At 41.5% G+C, this 17,467-nt stretch overlaps 3 protein-coding genes across 9 annotated transcripts; all 3 read right to left on the bottom strand.

Moving 5' to 3' along the window:
- Positions 1–4,198: 4,198 nt before the first annotated feature.
- On the bottom strand, positions 4,199–7,372 carry LOC127764091 (uncharacterized). Of its 7 annotated transcripts, XR_008015806.1 has the most exons (8): positions 7,239–7,372; positions 6,735–6,991; positions 6,357–6,441; positions 6,124–6,178; positions 5,669–5,819; positions 5,144–5,590; positions 4,990–5,034; positions 4,199–4,831 (listed from the first exon to the last, which is right to left on the bottom strand). XR_008015806.1 is itself a non-coding variant. In XM_052288953.1 (6 exons), exons 2-6 carry the CDS (start codon positions 6,906–6,908, stop codon positions 5,447–5,449), a joined length of 591 nt encoding a protein of 196 aa, XP_052144913.1. In that variant the 5' UTR covers positions 6,909–6,991; positions 7,239–7,372; the 3' UTR covers positions 5,088–5,446. The 7 variants fall into 7 exon arrangements, 6 of the variants coding, with proteins under 6 accessions (XP_052144913.1, XP_052144895.1, XP_052144890.1 ...); XM_052288953.1 differs by lacking the exons at positions 4,199–4,831; positions 4,990–5,034 and having other exon boundaries at positions 5,088–5,590; positions 5,669–5,801; XM_052288935.1 differs by lacking the exons at positions 4,199–4,831; positions 4,990–5,034 and having other exon boundaries at positions 5,089–5,590; positions 6,735–7,074.
- A 1,390-nt stretch (positions 7,373–8,762) lies between these two features.
- Positions 8,763–11,515, bottom strand: LOC127767601 (uncharacterized). Its single transcript, XM_052292986.1, has 7 exons — positions 10,997–11,515; positions 10,662–10,748; positions 10,386–10,582; positions 10,242–10,301; positions 9,996–10,155; positions 9,580–9,648; positions 8,763–9,452 (listed from the first exon to the last, which is right to left on the bottom strand). The coding sequence occupies exons 1-7, from the start codon at positions 11,513–11,515 to the stop codon at positions 9,315–9,317; spliced, it is 1,230 nt and encodes a 409-aa protein (XP_052148946.1). The 3' UTR covers positions 8,763–9,314.
- Positions 11,516–12,294: 779 nt separating this feature from the next.
- LOC127762782 (probable staphylococcal-like nuclease CAN1) lies at positions 12,295–15,289 on the bottom strand. Its single transcript, XM_052287277.1, has 9 exons — positions 14,995–15,289; positions 14,823–14,878; positions 14,217–14,331; positions 14,014–14,136; positions 13,707–13,894; positions 13,545–13,604; positions 13,277–13,436; positions 12,829–12,897; positions 12,295–12,715 (listed from the first exon to the last, which is right to left on the bottom strand). The coding sequence occupies exons 1-9, from the start codon at positions 15,121–15,123 to the stop codon at positions 12,614–12,616; spliced, it is 1,002 nt and encodes a 333-aa protein (XP_052143237.1). The 5' UTR covers positions 15,124–15,289; the 3' UTR covers positions 12,295–12,613.
- Positions 15,290–17,467: the final 2,178 nt, after the last annotated feature.

Below are 17,467 nucleotides of genomic sequence, written 5' to 3'. Positions count from 1 at the left end.
TCAGGCAGCTGAAGAATGAACTGAATGTTTGCTGAATTTACAGACGTTTCGGATATTGAAATTCAGTTTACTCATTCAGAAAAAGTATATGGCACTGTACACGCTTGAGGTTGTAAGATGTAGCAGCACCAATAAATAACTTTGCTTGTTCTAACAATCTGTCTCTAGAGTGCACCTGAATTTAGGAATCTGTCGCTGGTAATTGCATCATAATCGTGATTCATGAGCCTCGGTTCTGAATCTGAAAATGGTTTTAATTATATATCTGTTCCTGTAATCCAGTCTTGTCAAGTCCACTTTTAATACCTAGTTTAAATACTTTTAAGACGGCATGATTATAACATAAAGCAGAATTCAGGCTTAATTAACCTAACTAACGAACAAAACGACGTTCTTTTCATTTCAAACAACCCCATCTAATAAAACTGTTTCAGTGAGACAGAAAATGATGTGAGCGATCGATGCATAAGTCCTAACGCCCATAAGGACATGATGAACCAAGCCGTGCTGATCGATTGATGCATATATGCTCTGTTCAGGAGAGCACGAGATTTTAAGAAGTTGCATGAGTAGCCAGCTGTGGTAAAAATAAAAAAAAAGCTAACTTTTTAAACCTCTAACTTCTAATTATTTTTTTTAATTATAAAAGTATTAGCAAACTGTTTAAAAAGCTCGAGATTTTTTAGAAGAAATTTTAGATGTCAGAAGCTCAAAGAAGAAATTGTGAATTTTCTTTGCTCGTCAACTGAATAATTTCGCTGCGTGACCGGTGACGGTTTGCGACAGTGGCCTGTTGTTTTCGCATGGCACACCATTCAATTTTTCAGAGACCGAAAGGAGCAATTCAACGACAAAACCACGTGGAAATAAAGAAACCAATGGATCGATCGATCGATCGGCCACACTCTCTCTCCGTTGCAGACTATGCCAAATACAGTGATGGAATACCAGTTCTATTATCTTTTTAAAAAACTGAGAAATAAGCACTGCTTTTCACCTTTTAAAGAGGCTACCACACTTTTCTACCGTTAATTTAGGATAAAATTAAGCTTTGTCATAGGCGTAGAGGCGATTGGTCTTGTATATTCCCAGCAGTGTGTGCAGGTGCTATTGGCGCATGATTGTAAGCTCGGAGGTGAGCTTGCTGAGTTTTTTTTACAGGTTTTTTTAGTTTCTTTCTAATTGTAGTTTTTAGGGTTTTAGTCTTGTGTTTTCTCTGCTATATATTGTAACATCGCACAAAATTATGAGTAATAAATCTCGACATTCTTCTAAAATCGAGGTACGAGGCACTGCGAACAATTTTTTTTAAAAAAACCCTCTACATAATACTTTCACCGGTTAAAAATATTTGATGCATGGGATATAATTCAATCAAAATATTTAAAAAATTGTTCATCAACTGTACATTAAAATAAATTGTGAAATCTAATAGGTTTAAAACACTATTCCTTATCAAGACAAATATGCTCATGCCGCATTGTTTTTAGGTTTTAAACAAACCATTTGAGAAATTACCGATGGTCATTTTTTTAAAATTTTAATTAAATCTTGTCCTAAATGAATGTTAAATAATTTTGACTGGAGGGAGTATGGTAGTTGATGGAACTGTAGTACTACCTCCATATTTTAATGTATGACGCCGTTGACTTTTTGTCCAACGTTTGACCATTTGTCATATTCAAAAAATTTATGTAATTATCATTTATTTTATTGTGACTTGATTCGTCATCAAATGTTCTTTAAGTATGACATAAATATTTTTATATTTGCATAAAAATTTTAAATAAAACGAATGGTCAAACGTTGGTTGAAAAGTCAACAGCGTCATACATTAAAATATGGAGGGAGTATATACTAGTACCCTTTATAACTCAATGGAGAGAAAAATTTGAAATGAAAAAAGAATAAATAAGATGTTATGGGTAATCTAAAAAAAATATTGTGAATGTGAGTTCCTCCGTTCTTAAAATAGTGTAGTTTTAACCTAAAAAATTATCATAAAAGAGTGAGGTTTTAGAGTGGCCCACTAGAGCTCTTTAATACCATTTCATATTTTTCTTCTTTTTAGTCATTAAACTAATAGTAGTACCTTTTATTCTCTTTTTTTTTTCTCCGAAGGACGTAGTAATTTTTTAACCTCATGCTTAATACTATGTTTTTACTAACTAAAACTATACTATTTTAGAAAGATGGAGGGACTAGTTTTGCTTAGAAATGTCTGAAGAGGTTGACTACGGCCAATACTGTATAAGGCTACGGCCAACCATGTGTGAATCATACGTTAACAGTGCGATCAGCTGTCGCTGTACATACATAAGTGTAGGTAGTTTCTGGTGCTAGATTGTCGTGTAATGAGAAGGGACATATATGCTAATGACTGTCCTGAGAGTGTGATTAGTCGGTCCAGTCAGTGTTAATGATGTTAATTAATAATTTAATTTGAAATGGACGGCAGCGTCCTGAAAATGAGGCTTGTTACATGCGTCACTGTTTGTGCCCCCTATCTGATGTGTCACTTTATTTTTAAGAACTTGATCGACAAAATTTCTCTGAATTAATCGACTCAAAAGTAACAGATGAACTGAAGAGTTCGTAATTCAGACATTCAGTAGCTGCTGTACTGACTAGTTCAGCTTCCCTTCCCTGGTCAGCATAAAAATATGAGACGTATATAGTATCTATTTTTCTCTCTTTTTATTAAAAAAAATTAAAGAGACACATACCTATCACATATTTTATTTAAGAATTTCCAAAAACACCAAGAATATTTTTTTTTGAACGGAAAGAAAAAAACACCAAGAATATTTAGTTTCAGAAAATTGCTGGCATCCATTAATTGGTGTGTTTCTGCAATGCGTCGGCGCAAGTTATGAGGGAGAATGTTGGAGAACAGTGGAATTTATATGCAGCTGTCTGAGCAACGGCATCAACTGTGTGTCAGTATCGGTTAGCAGTTCAATTCCCCCCCCCCCCCCCCCCCCCTTTTTCACATTAATTCGTTACAAGAATTGTACCTTGTGCCAGCTTAGGAGTGCTGTTGATTAGTTTCAGTAAACAGTTCTGATCTTGACCTCCTTTATTTTGGGAGAATAATAGTTCTGGACTGTTGGTGATGCATCATCTTTCATGGCTGTTGATGCACAAGTTGCAAATTGCTAATTTCTAGTTTTGATATGTTGAAATATAAGTGAATTTTCAGTTTTCTCTTATCATTTTACGAACGCGCAAAAGGATTGCACGTCAATGTATTAGAAGGGAAAAGATGTTTTGTTGCACAACGCAATCAGCCAGACATGCCTATGCCGGAGGAAGGGAGAAAAGGCCCAAATAGAAAAGGAAAAGGAAACTACTGAAAAAAAGCTTTTACGCGGTATGATATGGAAGCTAAAGTTCTCAAGTTTAAATCATGCTTGACGCATAATTAAATAAAAATAATTATATCCTATTTCTATTCCACGTTTGAGACTTAGGGACCCTCTCATGAGGGGGAGTGGAATATACCAAGTGATTGCCCGCTTTTCGTCATTAGTTTAAGTTCTTTATTGAACTAGTCAAGTGCATTTAATACAATATGATCATTGATCATTCTACGAGTCAGGATTTAGCAGGTGACATCCATCTTGATGCAGTCAATTACAATTACTGATTGCTTGGTAAATGATTTGATAGTGGACACTAATTAAGAAGAATGGAAATGATACTGAGATCCAGTGATTTCATTTCACGTAAGATCCAGTGATGCGATCGGGATACGTTGAAACTTGAAAGATCTTGCCTGTACCTGTAGCCACCAAGTGGAGGAAATAAAATGAGTGATCCAAAAGGGAATCAAAGATGAAAAAATGAGTGATCAAGAAACAGAATCTTTAACCGGTGCCATCTATCACGTGTAGCATTAGTAGTAGGTAAAAGGATATATTATTAGAGGCAGGAGAGAGATATCTGAAAAATAGTCCTCCTTTTACACTATTCAACTCTGGAATGTTAAGAACCGAACAGTTGTCACAAAAATTGATGATAATTATTCCCCAAAAAAAATGATGATAATTGCGAGCCCTCTAAAAATACACTGGTTAGTTTACATGCTTTTATAAAAATACCTTTTTTATTGGACAAATCTGAAGAAATACTTTTATTTCACAGTGTCAATACCATACACATGATATTCCCGAAAACAAAAATATTCCCGAAAATATCATACACATGAAACAGCCACATTGCTAAATCAGACCAGAAAGGATGTACAGGAAAGGGAGCACTCAGGAACAGTGCCCACAGTGGGAAGAACAAAAACCAAAAAAAGGTAAAAATTGACCTAAGCTAGCCACACATATTGGAATGTAATTTGGAAACATGCCTTATCCTTGTCAGTTTTTCTTCACTGGTAGGATTGCTATGTATCATTACACTTTGTCCTTGTCATCCTCTTGCACACTCATCATGCCCTCCAATTCAGAGCTCACAACGACAGTGACCCGGGTTCTTGTGTCGGGTTCCAGTTGTCGGTGAGCAAACATCCCCCTAGCAAACGCTCATACGGATTTTTCGTCCGCGAACAGGGTCACTGACATGTGGGCCCTTCACCGTTCTGATACACTCGGTGAAGCATGGCTGTTTAGTCTGACCAAGAATGTGATGGAAGTTTTGTAGTCTTCATGAGGTGGGGATGCAGGATCTGGCAATTTGTCATGTACAGTTGTGATAATGAGAAGTTTCATGGTGTTGATGATGGTATATGGCTGGCATGATGATGACCTGGTGACAGTTCTTCTTTGGTAACACTGCCAAGAACAGGTCTCCATGTCTAGATCTTCAGATCCACTGAAATCTGCAGTTAATGGCCTAGTTAGCAACAAACTGATATCAATGGAATGGACAGTAAACTAGCAGTTGATCAGTGTTAATATGCTATACTAGTCGCTGCCGACAAGAGACAGACAGGATTAAATAAAAACTCTCAGCATGTGAGATTTCAAGCTTACACACATTCTGAAGTTATTGCAGCAGTGCAACCGTGTGGCTTGTCAACTTCTGCAGCAGGGAGGATGATTCCTATTATAAGTTCACATCTAGCTCGAGGAAAAATATAATCAGAAGAACAGATCTGGTTTCATCCAAGTGGTAAGCTTTTTAGTAGTACCAGCAAAAGTACACTGCAATGAGTTTACAATGTGCAGAAGATGAACTCCTATGCAAGAACTGCAAACCGGTACAGGACATTCTACTGCGAATCTTCAGAGGGTCAGAAATACACATGGCCAAGGTGGTAAATGGGCTGGTAAATTTCTGCAGCTAAAAAACAGAGAAGAAATAAAATACTTCCTCCAGTGAAATACAGCTCTCCATCACTAACATTTTCTCATTTTATAGTTTATTTTCGTTTGTCCATAGCAAATTTAGTTTACATTCTTCTGTCAGCCAAAGTCTTCAGTGAATCACGGCTTCATGTCGCTGTACATCCTTGTTCAACATTTATAAGCAGAGGGTTTGGTTGAAGAGCTACAGAATTGCCCATGCCACCATAATTTGTGAATGCATCCAAAGCTTTCCATATCGGAACCATCATTTTGACTGGTGGATACACCTTCTGCAAATTAAGGGACTCCGTCAGTCAACGGATTCCTCGTAGTGCACTTGAAACCAACTGAAAGCAGGCAAAATTTACCTTAAAAACACGCACGAGTTTGTCTTCGCTGTGTAGAAGCAACACTAAGCTCCAGTAACATGTAATAGGGGTCACATGCTCATTCAACACTGGCTTTAGGAGCTTGCCAACGGGCACAAATTGACGATGAACTCTTCCACATAAAAGGTAGCTTTGATGAAGAGAAGATAAAAGAAAATAAATCTACGAGCTGCAGCATATATAAAATCTAAGAAACATGGGAAGTGTCTCTGCAATGCCTGTATTCCTGAAAAACTTTGCATGTTCAGTACATTTTCTCTCAAAAAAGAGAGAAGTATTCGTAGTTATTTAAATTTTGAAGACTTCACTTCCACTACCATGATACCCCTATCTATTTGCAATTGCCAAAGTCCCCTTGGGGTGTCACTAAAATTTGAATAAGTAAGAGTGGAACTTATTGCACCCCTGTAAAAATCCAAATTGGATCTTCATACCTCCAAAAGTGTTGTTCTAGCTGAACACCAAAGGTTGGCATGATCAACAATGACTCTGCACAGGATTAAAATGGTATCAATGAGGAGCACACAATTGCACTTCCATATAAGCATTCCTAATCAGGATCCTGAGTAACAAGGGTATACATCTTTATCCTTCCTTCAGGTAAAAAAATAACTAAACAATCAGTGCAAAATGCACAAAATAGATAATACAGACACTGCCCACCTACCTTTCTTCACAGGCTTATATTTTAAGCATTTTGCAACGGCAAAAGCAAATGAAATACTCCAAAAAGAATTGATGCATAGACTCTCCTGAAACATTTGAGCACAGAAAGTCAGAAACTCATTAAAGTCACAAGCGTATGGTGACACCTTTCTTCGCTTTCTGAATCTTAAGTACCCAAACAAAATCAACATCATGTGAGTATCACTGACAAGGCATGTATGATAAGCTTGTTTTTGAAGAACCTCACATATCTATTCACATCATGAAAAATGTTGGCATTCAGGAATCAGCAAATAAATTTTTTGGGAGAATGCAGTAGGTCACTGAAATAGTGAAGACTCAGCTACCACTTGGGATTATCATCCGAGAGAACAACGACCTTTAACAGCAAGGCATGCAGAACATTCGCAAAGAGGAAAATTTCGCCGACATAAGAGAACAGCACCCTGAATTTGCTCCTCTTGATGTAGATTTCATGGATATCGAATCCTCCCTCGCAGTGATGTTTATACGTGTACACGCCACTCGACATCTCTACTGCTCGATTCTTCATGGTTTCAGGCTTTCAGAACATCAAAACACTCGAAGTCCCAACCAATGGTGTTCATTTCAGAAGCTTTCAATCCTTGAACGAACCTAACAAGAACAACACATCCGCCCAAATGTCTAGTGAATCCCATGATCTCCTAACTGCTGATATAGAGAAAAATAACGCATCACTGCAAATTAATTGCGCAAATTCAACACGGGGAGACACGAAAAAAAGAAGTCTGTATTTCTACATAGCATTATCAAGTATGGTGATGAAACAACATCCATGCCCACATCAATGCACCCCAACCACCCAAAATGTACAGCAAAGGATCGACGTGAGCGCGCGTACCTGCGAATGAAACGCGAGACGGGTTTGGAGGAGTAAACGCAGACCCGCCGCCGGCGACGGCGGCGGCGGAGGAGGAGGAGGAGGAGGACGGCTGAACGGGTAACCTAACCACCTGCAGCTGCAGGCTGGGATTTCTCCGTGAATTCTAACGCGATGCATCGTAGCCGTCCGTTTGTAGAAGTAATAAATTGAGTAAATTACAGTTTGGCCAATTTTTATTACAATGCCAAAGTTTCACTGTGAAGTTTGAACCACCATTCCAACTAATGTTTTTATTTTATAAACTAGATAATTTACCATTGTTGTACTTTAGGCCACCTTACTTTTTTTTCGAACGCGTAAAAGAATTGCACGTCAATATATTAGAAGAAAAGGAGATTTGTTACACAACGCAATCAGGCAGGCAGGCCTATACTAGAGAGGAGGGAAAAAGAACTAGTACTGCGAAAAGACTACTCCAACGTACAAGAGGGAGGGGGCGGAGCACACTACACTCCCAGCAAATCCCCAAAGCAGCAATGCCCGCAGAAGACCACAGATGGCCTTCCGAGTGAATGGGCTCAAAAAGCACAGAGACCGAGGATAGTGCCGAGTCAAAAACCCTGGAGTTCCACTCCTTCCACAGTTGCCAAGAGACCAGGAGAACCAAGGAGTCGAAGCCTAAGCGAAGATGCTCGGGTAAGCAAGCCCTAGAAGATGGCCACCAATCCTGAAGCGAATTGCCATGGAGAGGGGAGAGGGCAGTCCATCCATGTGGCGACAATACACGGTGTCATGTCTACCGAGCGAACACACGATCGAGGTAAGTCACTTGACTCTTTTTTCAAATACATCAATGATCTAGATTATGTCGGTTTCTTGCATATTGATAAAGTTTTGAAGCTTTATGTAGACCATACTTTTGATATAGGCATGTTGGATGTAGATGAATAAGTGTGTTGGGTGGTCCAAAGTGATGCAAAAGGTAAAAATACCTAATTCAAAGTGAAAAGATTATATAGGAGTAGTCCAAACTGAAAGTTTGGTAATAAAATGCGGTTCAAAGTAGTGCAATTCAGTCTAGTAAATTTGAAGGGCACCTTGGATGATGGTGAATTTGAGGCATTTGATTATGTGGTGTTCTTTTATATAAAAAAAAAGTTGGGATGGCTAGAAAGAGCTAGCCATCCGATGGTATTAAGATACGAGAAGCCACATATTTTTCCAATCCTTCTTTAATCCAGGTGGAATATGAGCAGGTCGAGAGGTCAAACCTGGGTCTGCTGGGCGAAAGCAATCAACCCATACCAACCGAGCTAGGCACGGTTCTCATGGTGTTCTTTTATCTCGATGAAAGATGGGACATGTGAAAATTTTCCGTAAACCGACATCACAACGGCATCTGATTGGTTGAGCTACAACCGATAAGTCATAGAAAAATAAACGAAGCAATAAAAATAATTTATGAGTAAAACTTTTATATTTGTATTATTCACGATATAAGAGCCAATATTGGAAAATAAACTACGATGAAAAGCCCTAAAATCTCTGGTTCTTCAACAGTTTCATGTGCAACTACATTGCTTGGCTCATGTTTGACACTTCCTCACTTAATCATATGCCTTTGGTTTAATCAACACGATATCCATTACAGGTTTATAACGACCAGTCAAGTCCCATGTTACAGGAATTACAACAGTCGAATGCAACAAATCCTCATCCCAAGTCGGAGCTTACAACTTACAGGTTACACTCAATCAACACTGCTAATTTGCCTTACAACAGCTAGTAAAATTTCCAGGTATACACGGCACAAGCTACAGATTCTACAGAACCATTGCTCTGGCCTCTGGGCTAGAAGATTGCAGAGTAAGGGCCTGTTTGGTACAACTCCAACTCCTAAATATAACTCCAGGAGTTGAGTCTGGAGTGGAGTTGTGGAGCTGCCTAAACCCAGCTCCACAACTCTAGTACATTTTGTGAGAGAGCTCCACCCAACTCTATTCCCAGTTTTGGTGAAGCTGAAACTGTTTGGCTGAGCTCCAGCTCCAGGAGGGGTGGGGCTGGAGCTGGAGCTGGAGCTGTGCCAAACAGGGCCTAAATCAACTGAAATCCACGGCTGATTTTACCCTGTCTTGAATTCCTGATGCGCTTCTCCTTCCTCCATTCCCATGGTTTGTCAGGGTTCGGCAAAGACCATAAACCAATTTGACTCGCTTTTGCCTGATTCTCCCACTGAAAATTTATGTCTGTCAGTAACTCGTGTTTATGCTTGAAGAAAATGTTCAGAGCATGGTCTTCAGTCAAGTAAACTTGAGCTGTCAGGTGTTCCATACTTAGTACTGGACAATGCATTGCTTACCCTGGCAAGCTCCGGTCGTTGATCATAGGCAATGTAGTGCCATGCAAGCCCTTTCTTCAGCATGTGTTCCTTTTGAAAAATAAAGAATAAGCTTAATATATTTCGTATTCAAAATGTCACTAATAACTCTCTAAAATCAGTGCTAGAAAGCATGTGTCTTCTTCAGCACAGGAAATTCAGAAATTTTCTTGCAGGATTTATATCAAAGCTTGTGTCTGTAGCTCTGACTTATGCTCTTATCAAAAACTCTAAGCATTTCATGATCCTGAATACATACATTTCGTTGTACATGGAAGAACCTCAATGAAACAGTTGTAAACTTGTGATCACAAGACTAGAGGGCCCAAACATTTCAGTATGCTAGACCTTTCGGACAGAACTCCAGGGCCCAAGCAGACCGCAATGTGATTTCTTACCTGCACGAATACCCCATTGCAATCGACATCTCCAACTAATCGACTGTACCGGTCATTGCCATACACAGAAATCTTCAGTCTCTTTCCCTGCACCAGCATTGTTAGCTCCTCCTTTGCTTCTCTGCCATAAGGCATTGAGGTCTCTGGTGCATCGATGCCTCTGCATTTCATACATTTCATTACATTATATCAGCCCAGTTGGAAAGAAGTACCTCACTCGAACAAGAATCCAGAAGCCAGATAAACCTTAGCCTAATCCGGTATTTCTTCATGAGAACCTGTCCACCTCTTGAGTCAGTAACTTGCCTGCACTGAAAAGTTTCAGAAGTGTCACAGGCAGAAACCATGTGAAGAAAACTGAATATTGTGCTGAATTCTAAGCAAAACAACCTAAACCCTGCATCAAGTATGATCTTCTGCAATTCATCAGCCCTCTGATAATTCTTGGTCATCAGTGCTTCGGCACGGTCAGCCGCTGTTCTCTGAACTTCCTGGGGCACATTCAAAGACCCCGGGTGATCAGCTGTGACAACGTGAACAGTAATCGTGTCGCCGTCAGTTACAGCCTTAGAATCCACCTGAAGAAACTAGCACACATTTTTCAGACATTCAACTACCACAGCATTGCTAAAGGATATGCCAATTGCAAAGAGAGTGAGGCCTCACGGGGAGCGTGTGCAGCTCATACTTAACACCTTGAGGTTTGGGCGTCAACGACATTATCCAATTAAATCCATGGCTTGATACCTTCTTCTGCAACAGCAAAGTAAAACGACCAAGAAATCGAATTTAGGACACCAAGACATTGGAGTTTCTTCACCAGCTGAATCTACAACGGTTCCACTATCAATCTTAGACAGTATAAACAGGTCAACAAAAAGAAAAATCGACAGATTTCTTCAGATATATGTAGATCTGTAATTTCAGTGCTAATTTGGAAGGGAACTCAGCTAATCAGTGGATTTAAACGCGTCAGGAACTCAGCGCTCATTTCTCAATACCTGCGGGAACAGCCCGTGGCAGGCATTTCCGACGAGGACAGCAGCGGCTACAAAGCAGAACAGCACCGGCGACGTACCGCGCCGCTCCTTAGCTCCTCCTCCTCCTCCTCCTCCGCCGCCGCCGCCGTGGGCATGGGCACCCCTCTCGCGGCGATGCCTGTGAGCGGCGTACATGCCACCACCAAGCACCCGAGCCCGTGGTGCACCACGCCGTTCCGGCCCGCAGATCTGGACCTGGAGGAGGAGGAGGCCAGCCAGCCACCCGGCGCCCAGGCGGCAAGCTCTTCCCGCTCGCCGCCGGCGCAGGCGAGCGGAAGCCGTGGCGAGGCCGAGGCGGCGCCGGCGCGGCGGGGTTCGCGCGTCCGTGGCGTGCGAACCGAGCTGGGTCGGCCTGGGAGCGTTACTGGTGGGCTTCTTTCGAATGTGTATCATGGGCTCATGGGCTGTATCCTTTCTTGGGCCTACTTTTTGGAGATTTTGTTGGGCCTTAGGTCTAATGAACTCAGCACCTCCGTTCATAGGCTTGGGCTTCTATCTCCCTGTCTGAGCTGTCTCCAATTCAGGTCTGTTTATGACAAAGTCATTGGATGTTTGTTCCCTTCGTTAACAGATATACTCCCTCCGTATTTTAATGTATGAAGCCGTTGACTTTTCGATCAGTGTTTGACCATTTGTTTTATTCAAATTTTTTATGCAAATATAAAAAATATTTATGTCATGTTTAAAGAACATTTGATGACGAATCAAGTCACAATAAAATAAATGATAATTACACATTTTTTTTAATAAGACGAATAGTCAAACGTTGGAAAAAAGTCAACGGTGTCATACGTTAAAATGGAGGTAGTAATTGATTATTTAGCAAAAATTAAGGTTGTAATAAAAAAGCTGAGATATTATCTGTTGTACTTCTAGCACATCGAACGAGAATTAATGATAACCGATGAAATGTCTGTTATAGTTTCTTTATTCTCGAGACCCCAAAATCCCTTATATTTAATTAGAAATGGAATGGTCAAAATATTTGTATGTGTGGATGGAGCTAGTACTCTCCGGCTAGGGGCGGATCTACAGTATAAATGTCGGTGTCAGACACTGACGGCTTTCGGCAAAACCTATAACAAAACTGTTTATTCATATATTATAACACCATGATTTAAGCATAATTAGCATACTATGGCACCGATAAACACGTTATGACACCAACGAATCGATTTTCTGGATCCGCCACTGCTCCCGGCAAAAAAAAAAGGTACAATATGCTGCTTTAAGATTTGTGCGCTTTCAGAGAAGGGGGATAGATGATTACTTATATTCAGCTTTATGAAGTTCCTGAACAACATTGAATTCACTTGGACATCCTCTACCAGTTTCAGTTTTACAACAATGCAATTCTCAAATACAATACAACACACAAATCACGATATGCACTTAATCAATTATAGTACACACACCAATCAACGCCCTTTTCTTCCTTGACAACCCCTCTGCCGATGTACTAGTGTACACACTACACGATCTACACTTCTACTGTGGTGTAAAGCATATATTGCTCCGGGCTACAAGTCTGAAAGAGCTAATATTATAAATCAATCATCTGTTGTTCATGGTTCATGTTCATGCTGTACCATTGCGCTTGTCCCTCCTCCATTCCCATGGCTTCTGTGGCCTTGACGCCGCCCACAAGCCCTTCCTGCCAGATTGCGCCTGTTTCTCCCACTGATAGATTGAAAAATCAAAGGCTCTCATTTAGAAATATGATACAGAACAACATGAATGTTCATGGTGCTTTTCACTCAAGTGATCTGTGTAGCTGTATGGTTTCAATGTACCTTGGCCAGCTCTGGTCGTTGGTCATAGGCAGTATAGTGCCATGCACATCCTTTTTTCAACATTTGCTCCTGTTCAGAAAGCAAGAGGCAAATTATATACCTTGTATAAGTATGGAAGAAAGATAGGCTTCAGGAAAAGATAAACTTTTTCAGTACGTGTCATGTGATGAAATATTTTCACAGTTCCTTGCAGAACGCGGAAGCAAAAGTTTTAAAAGAACGAATTAACTTTCCTTCATATTCCAGTTAAACACCTGAACTTTCATGATCCTAAGTAACACTCCATTAAACAAAACTGCAGTATAACAACTGCAAGCGAAATGGCACATGGCACAAACTATCGCAGTAGTACTTTCTAAGCTTCTCCCATTGGTGCACAATGTGCCGTTTGCAATTCAACAAGAGCAAAAGTGTTCTAACGATGAAATTGATTTCACTGCATGATTACCTGAACAAACACCCCATCGCTGTAGATATCTCCGACGCATCTACCATACCGGTCCTCATCATACACATAGACCTTCAGGCTCTTTCCCTGCACCATTTTCAGAAGCGCCTCTTTTGCCTCCTTGCCGTACGGCATGGCGCTCTCCGGCGCATCAATCCCCCTGCATTTTTCAATTCATTTCATACAACCACCTCAAACTTGAGAAGATGAAAAATGGCAGAATCATTTTCTCATTGATCGAGTGATCAAGAGATAGTAGCACACGGACCTTAGCCTGATCCTGTACTTCTTTGCGAGGACTTCCTCGCCTCTCGCGTTAGGAACTTGCCTGCATTGAGAAGTTCAGAATTGTCACACAGCCTGAACCATGAACCATCTCTGAAAATTTAACAAAAAACTGATTGATCGATGTGAAGTGCAAGGTGATGACCTATATCCTGCATCAGCTATCATCTTCTGCAACCCGTCGGCCTTCTGGTAATCCCTGGCCGCGCGCGCCCTTGTCCGTTCGGCCGCCGCTTTCTGAATTTCACGGGGAACATTGCCGGACTCCCGAGGATCGGCCGTGTCAATGTACACGGTGATCGTGTCTCCGTCGGCCACGGCCTTTGCATCGACCTAAGAAACTAGCAGGTGCATTTGTTAGCCCAAGAGCCTTTCTTGGCATGAAAAATTCAGATGATATTTGTTTTTTTGCGAGGAAAATTCAGAGATCAGAAAGTAGTCATGAGTCTCACCGGGAGAGTGTGCAGCTCAAACTTGCAACCTTGTGGTTTTGGGACGTGTGCAGTGTGAGGCGCAGGGGTACTTGCTGTTGCTGCTGCGTTTGGAATTGGAAGGCCATAGAAAACCAAGAATCCCTGGACAAGCATAAACAGGCATCGATTGTTCAGACTTTCAGAATTCAGGCGCCTTGGAAGTTTGAATCTTTGATATATACCTCGACGTCTGCTTTCTGATGATTCTTCAGCGTGGTGACGACGAGCCGCGCGGCTTCCTCCGGCGTCCTCGGCGCCGGCCTGGCTTTCTTCCATGTCACTATCAGCTTCTTGTACCTTTCATGAGCACCAGAAATTTTTATCACAGTAGTATTAGCATCATGGCAGCGGTTTGAGGAAATCCTACCGTGCCTAACTGCCTACTGGCTAATGACAATTACTGCAAGCATTTATGACTCTAAATTAATTTACCGAATTCTCCGTTGCCTTGATTAAGCTTCACTCAATTATTTCGGTTCAGTTTAGTAAAGTTATCTCGATACCCCTCGACTGAACCACAATTCCGCCACCAAAATCAGCGAATGATAGATTTTGTTTCCTTTCTTCTTGCTTGAAAAAGAAAGGAAATTCACTTTTCCAAAAGAAAGAAATGAACTTTGTTTTTTCAAAAAAAAAAAAGAAGAGTTATTTTCCTCTTGAACACGTCGCTTTCAAAATTTTCACACGCCCAATCCCTCGCGATTACGACAAAGCTCATCGGCTCTGATCCATTTCCAGCTCGAAACAAGGAGGAAGAAAACACAAGTAGGAGGAATTGAATTACGCACCAATTAGCCTGCGCTTTCTTGGAGGAGACTACATGCCGGCTCAGCCCATCCGGAACCTTAAAAATTCAAAACAAACCAAATTAAACCCCCCAAGAAAAATAAAATCCCATCACCTCACGACGCCGACGCATCGCAAAATCGAAATTCATCAGCTTCAGCCTCACGCCCTCACCTGCGAGGTGGCCTCGAACTGCTGGATGTCCCGGCCAAGCGCCGCGACGGCGGGGTGCGCGCCGTGCGGCTGGTACTCCGGCGACGGCGAGCAGAGGCCGCACAGGAACCTGTATATGCTGTTCCCCATGCCCCCGACCTCGCCGCCGAAACAATCCTCTCGCCGGAGAATCGACTGTGGGTTTCCGTGCGCGAATCCGCTTCGGGATTTGAAAAATTTTCCGGTGGTTTTGTATGGATCTGCGCGAAAGAGGCAGTGTGAAAGCGGTTTTAGCCGTTTCGGAATCGGAGCTCTCTTCACGAGGGAGGAAAAGCTGTTAAGCTGTCGAGTCGAAGCGAGATTTGCCACGTGGAGGGCGGTGATTGGATCCGGGCGGTGCCCTGGCTGGACGGTCCGGATTCACTGTGGAGCGAATCCTGTGGCTATCTCTGTGTGCTTTTGGGTTGTGTCAATGTCTTGATGCTGATGTCGAGTTAGGAATTACTGAATTAGGATTACGTTCTAACTAATCTGTCCAGGCGTCGACAGGAGGTTTGTTCCCGGCGAATTCAGGATTCTTTGCCTTCAATTCAGGGAGGAAAAACAAATTCAAAATGCTTTCTTTTTCTTTTTTTTTTTGGTGAGATTTCAGAAAGTCGTCGTCGTTGATGCTAGGTGGCATGCGAACAATATGCAGTTGCGAATGGCGATTTGGACGGCTGCACATGAGCCACCTCAGACGTCAGTTAGCAGCAGCTAAGGGAGCAGATTATTTGATGGTGAGGATTCTCGTGATTTTTAACGGTCGCAGCGCGTCAGTTCATTCCGTTACTCCACGGCTGCACTCAAGATGCTCAATTCTCAGTTCGAGCGTGCAAGGCCTTGCTGGAACCTGACGGTCGTGCATCCGTTCACTATAAGGATTCTAATCACGCGAGTAAATGTCCGCTTGTTTATTGTATATAATCTATTTTTAGTTTTCTTTAACAAGATAGATTAATATGTAATATATCACTTCACGAATATAAGTTGAAATTTATCTTTTACAAATTGTAACAAAATAGTTAACAAATTAAACTTTAGCTATGTAATATATTCAATCAAATTTGTTATTTTTATTATAATTTGTAGAAGTTGAATTTAAATTTATATATTTGTGAATTCCTTGCATTGGCAAGGATTTTGGATTTAGCATCTGAAAGAAGAAACTGCTGGAAGGCTTCACGAAGTGGCTAACACAAAGCATGGAATTTATTTATTTGTTGAGAGATATAAAACTGGAAATATTGCCGTGACTGATCTGCCTACGGACTCAGGATTACTTGCTCACGATTATCAAGCTGTACAAACTTAATCTTTCCTTTGCCGTCATGATGCATGTGTCATGCCAGGAAACCGGACAAGGCTCTCCTGGTACAGCACGAGTCGTATTGAATCGTCGTTGCCCGGCCAGCAATGGAGGCCATCTTCCGGAGACTGTCGGAGTCCGGGTCGTAGATGTGGGCCTCCTGCGCAGTGGTCGCGAGAAGGAGCTTCCTCCTCCTCTTCTTCTTCTTCTCTGCCATGGAGAGATCGGCGTCGTCGTCTAAGGTACCTGAGCGCGGCGACGAGCCACGGCGGAAGGAATCGTCGGCGGCGAGAAGGAGAGGACGCCGTGGGGGCTTGTCGAGGTAGTCTGTCCTGAAACTCCAGTGGAGGCACCCGTCCCGTCCGCGCAACACCGGGTGCATGCACATCGCTAGCTGTCGATGCTGGCGTCGTCGTTCATGTGTGGATTTATGTTGTTTTTCTTGCCCTATATGGATATACGGTGATGACTTCTTGGATTTCTCAAGAAAACTGGGGATCCAAAAGTATAAATTTAACAGTCCAATTGCAGACTTTAAGTACCAAGATATACTGTTGAATTGTATCAATTTATGTACACAAAGTTAGCAGCAAAGTTGACCTTCCCGTTGATGCACCATTGCTATCAAGTTTGAGTTTGACATGTGAGTAATTAATTAGTCCTGCTCATCAAGTGATATCACCACTGTTGGTATATTACATTTGTGTAATACAGATTACATGTGGAAAACGGAGAAATGTGTTTTACATAAAACATGTCAATTCCCAGCATTGCTTCTTTGTTCAACACATAGCATGATTATAACCATCTCTTGTGTTTTTTGTTACATACTGTTGGGAGCAAGTGCATTGCCAAGTGTGTGACAAAGCCAAGACCAAGCTTGAGCAGGAGCGAGAGCAGTTGCATATCACGCTGTGTTGATCGTTACTTTGAGGCAACTGGAATTGTCAGCCGAGCTCAGTTCAGTACCCCACGCTGAGTGAAGATGTAACCTTCAGTTGCTGCCTAAATCAAAATGGGGGGAAATGCTTTCCTAGATTCGTTATTTTTGTCTTCTAATATGTGAACAAGAGAACAACCTTTATTAATTAAGTGCCAACTATTAGCTATGCTGGTTTTCAGCTGATAAAAGCCACAAATTATGCT

Source organism: Oryza glaberrima, chromosome 1 (genome assembly GCF_000147395.1).
Source record: "Oryza glaberrima chromosome 1, OglaRS2, whole genome shotgun sequence".
Taxonomy (NCBI): domain Eukaryota; kingdom Viridiplantae; phylum Streptophyta; class Magnoliopsida; order Poales; family Poaceae; genus Oryza; species Oryza glaberrima.
The sequence above is the reverse complement of the archived record's forward strand: the minus strand, read 5'-3'. Positions and strand labels throughout refer to the sequence as shown.

Bases quoted from the DNA above. Each gene is read 5' to 3' on its own strand.
- LOC127764091 (XM_052288935.1), bottom strand. From the start codon at position 6,908: ATGAAGAATCGAGCAGTAGAGATGTCGAGTGGCGTGTACACGTATAAA. The intron at 6,442-6,734 runs GTCGTTGTTCTC...CAAATGTTTCAG, and splicing joins TGCATGCCTTGCTGTTAAAG to GAGAGTCTATGCATCAATTC. The intron at 6,179-6,356 runs GTAGGTGGGCAG...AATCCTGTGCAG, and splicing joins ATATAAGCCTGTGAAGAAAG to AGTCATTGTTGATCATGCCA.
- LOC127767601 (XM_052292986.1), bottom strand. From the start codon at position 11,515: ATGAACGGAGGTGCTGAGTTCATTAGACCTAAGGCCCAACAAAATCTC. The intron at 10,583-10,661 runs GTGAGGCCTCAC...AATGTGTGCTAG, and splicing joins ATGAGCTGCACACGCTCCCC to TTTCTTCAGGTGGATTCTAA. The intron at 10,156-10,241 runs GTTTATCTGGCT...TATGAAATGCAG, and splicing joins AAATACCGGATTAGGCTAAG to AGGCATCGATGCACCAGAGA.
- LOC127762782 (XM_052287277.1), bottom strand. From the start codon at position 15,123: ATGGGGAACAGCATATACAGGTTCCTGTGCGGCCTCTGCTCGCCGTCG. The intron at 14,332-14,822 runs GTGCGTAATTCA...TGCTCATGAAAG, and splicing joins AAGAAAGCGCAGGCTAATTG to GTACAAGAAGCTGATAGTGA. The intron at 12,716-12,828 runs GTACATTGAAAC...TCAATCTATCAG, and splicing joins AACGACCAGAGCTGGCCAAG to TGGGAGAAACAGGCGCAATC.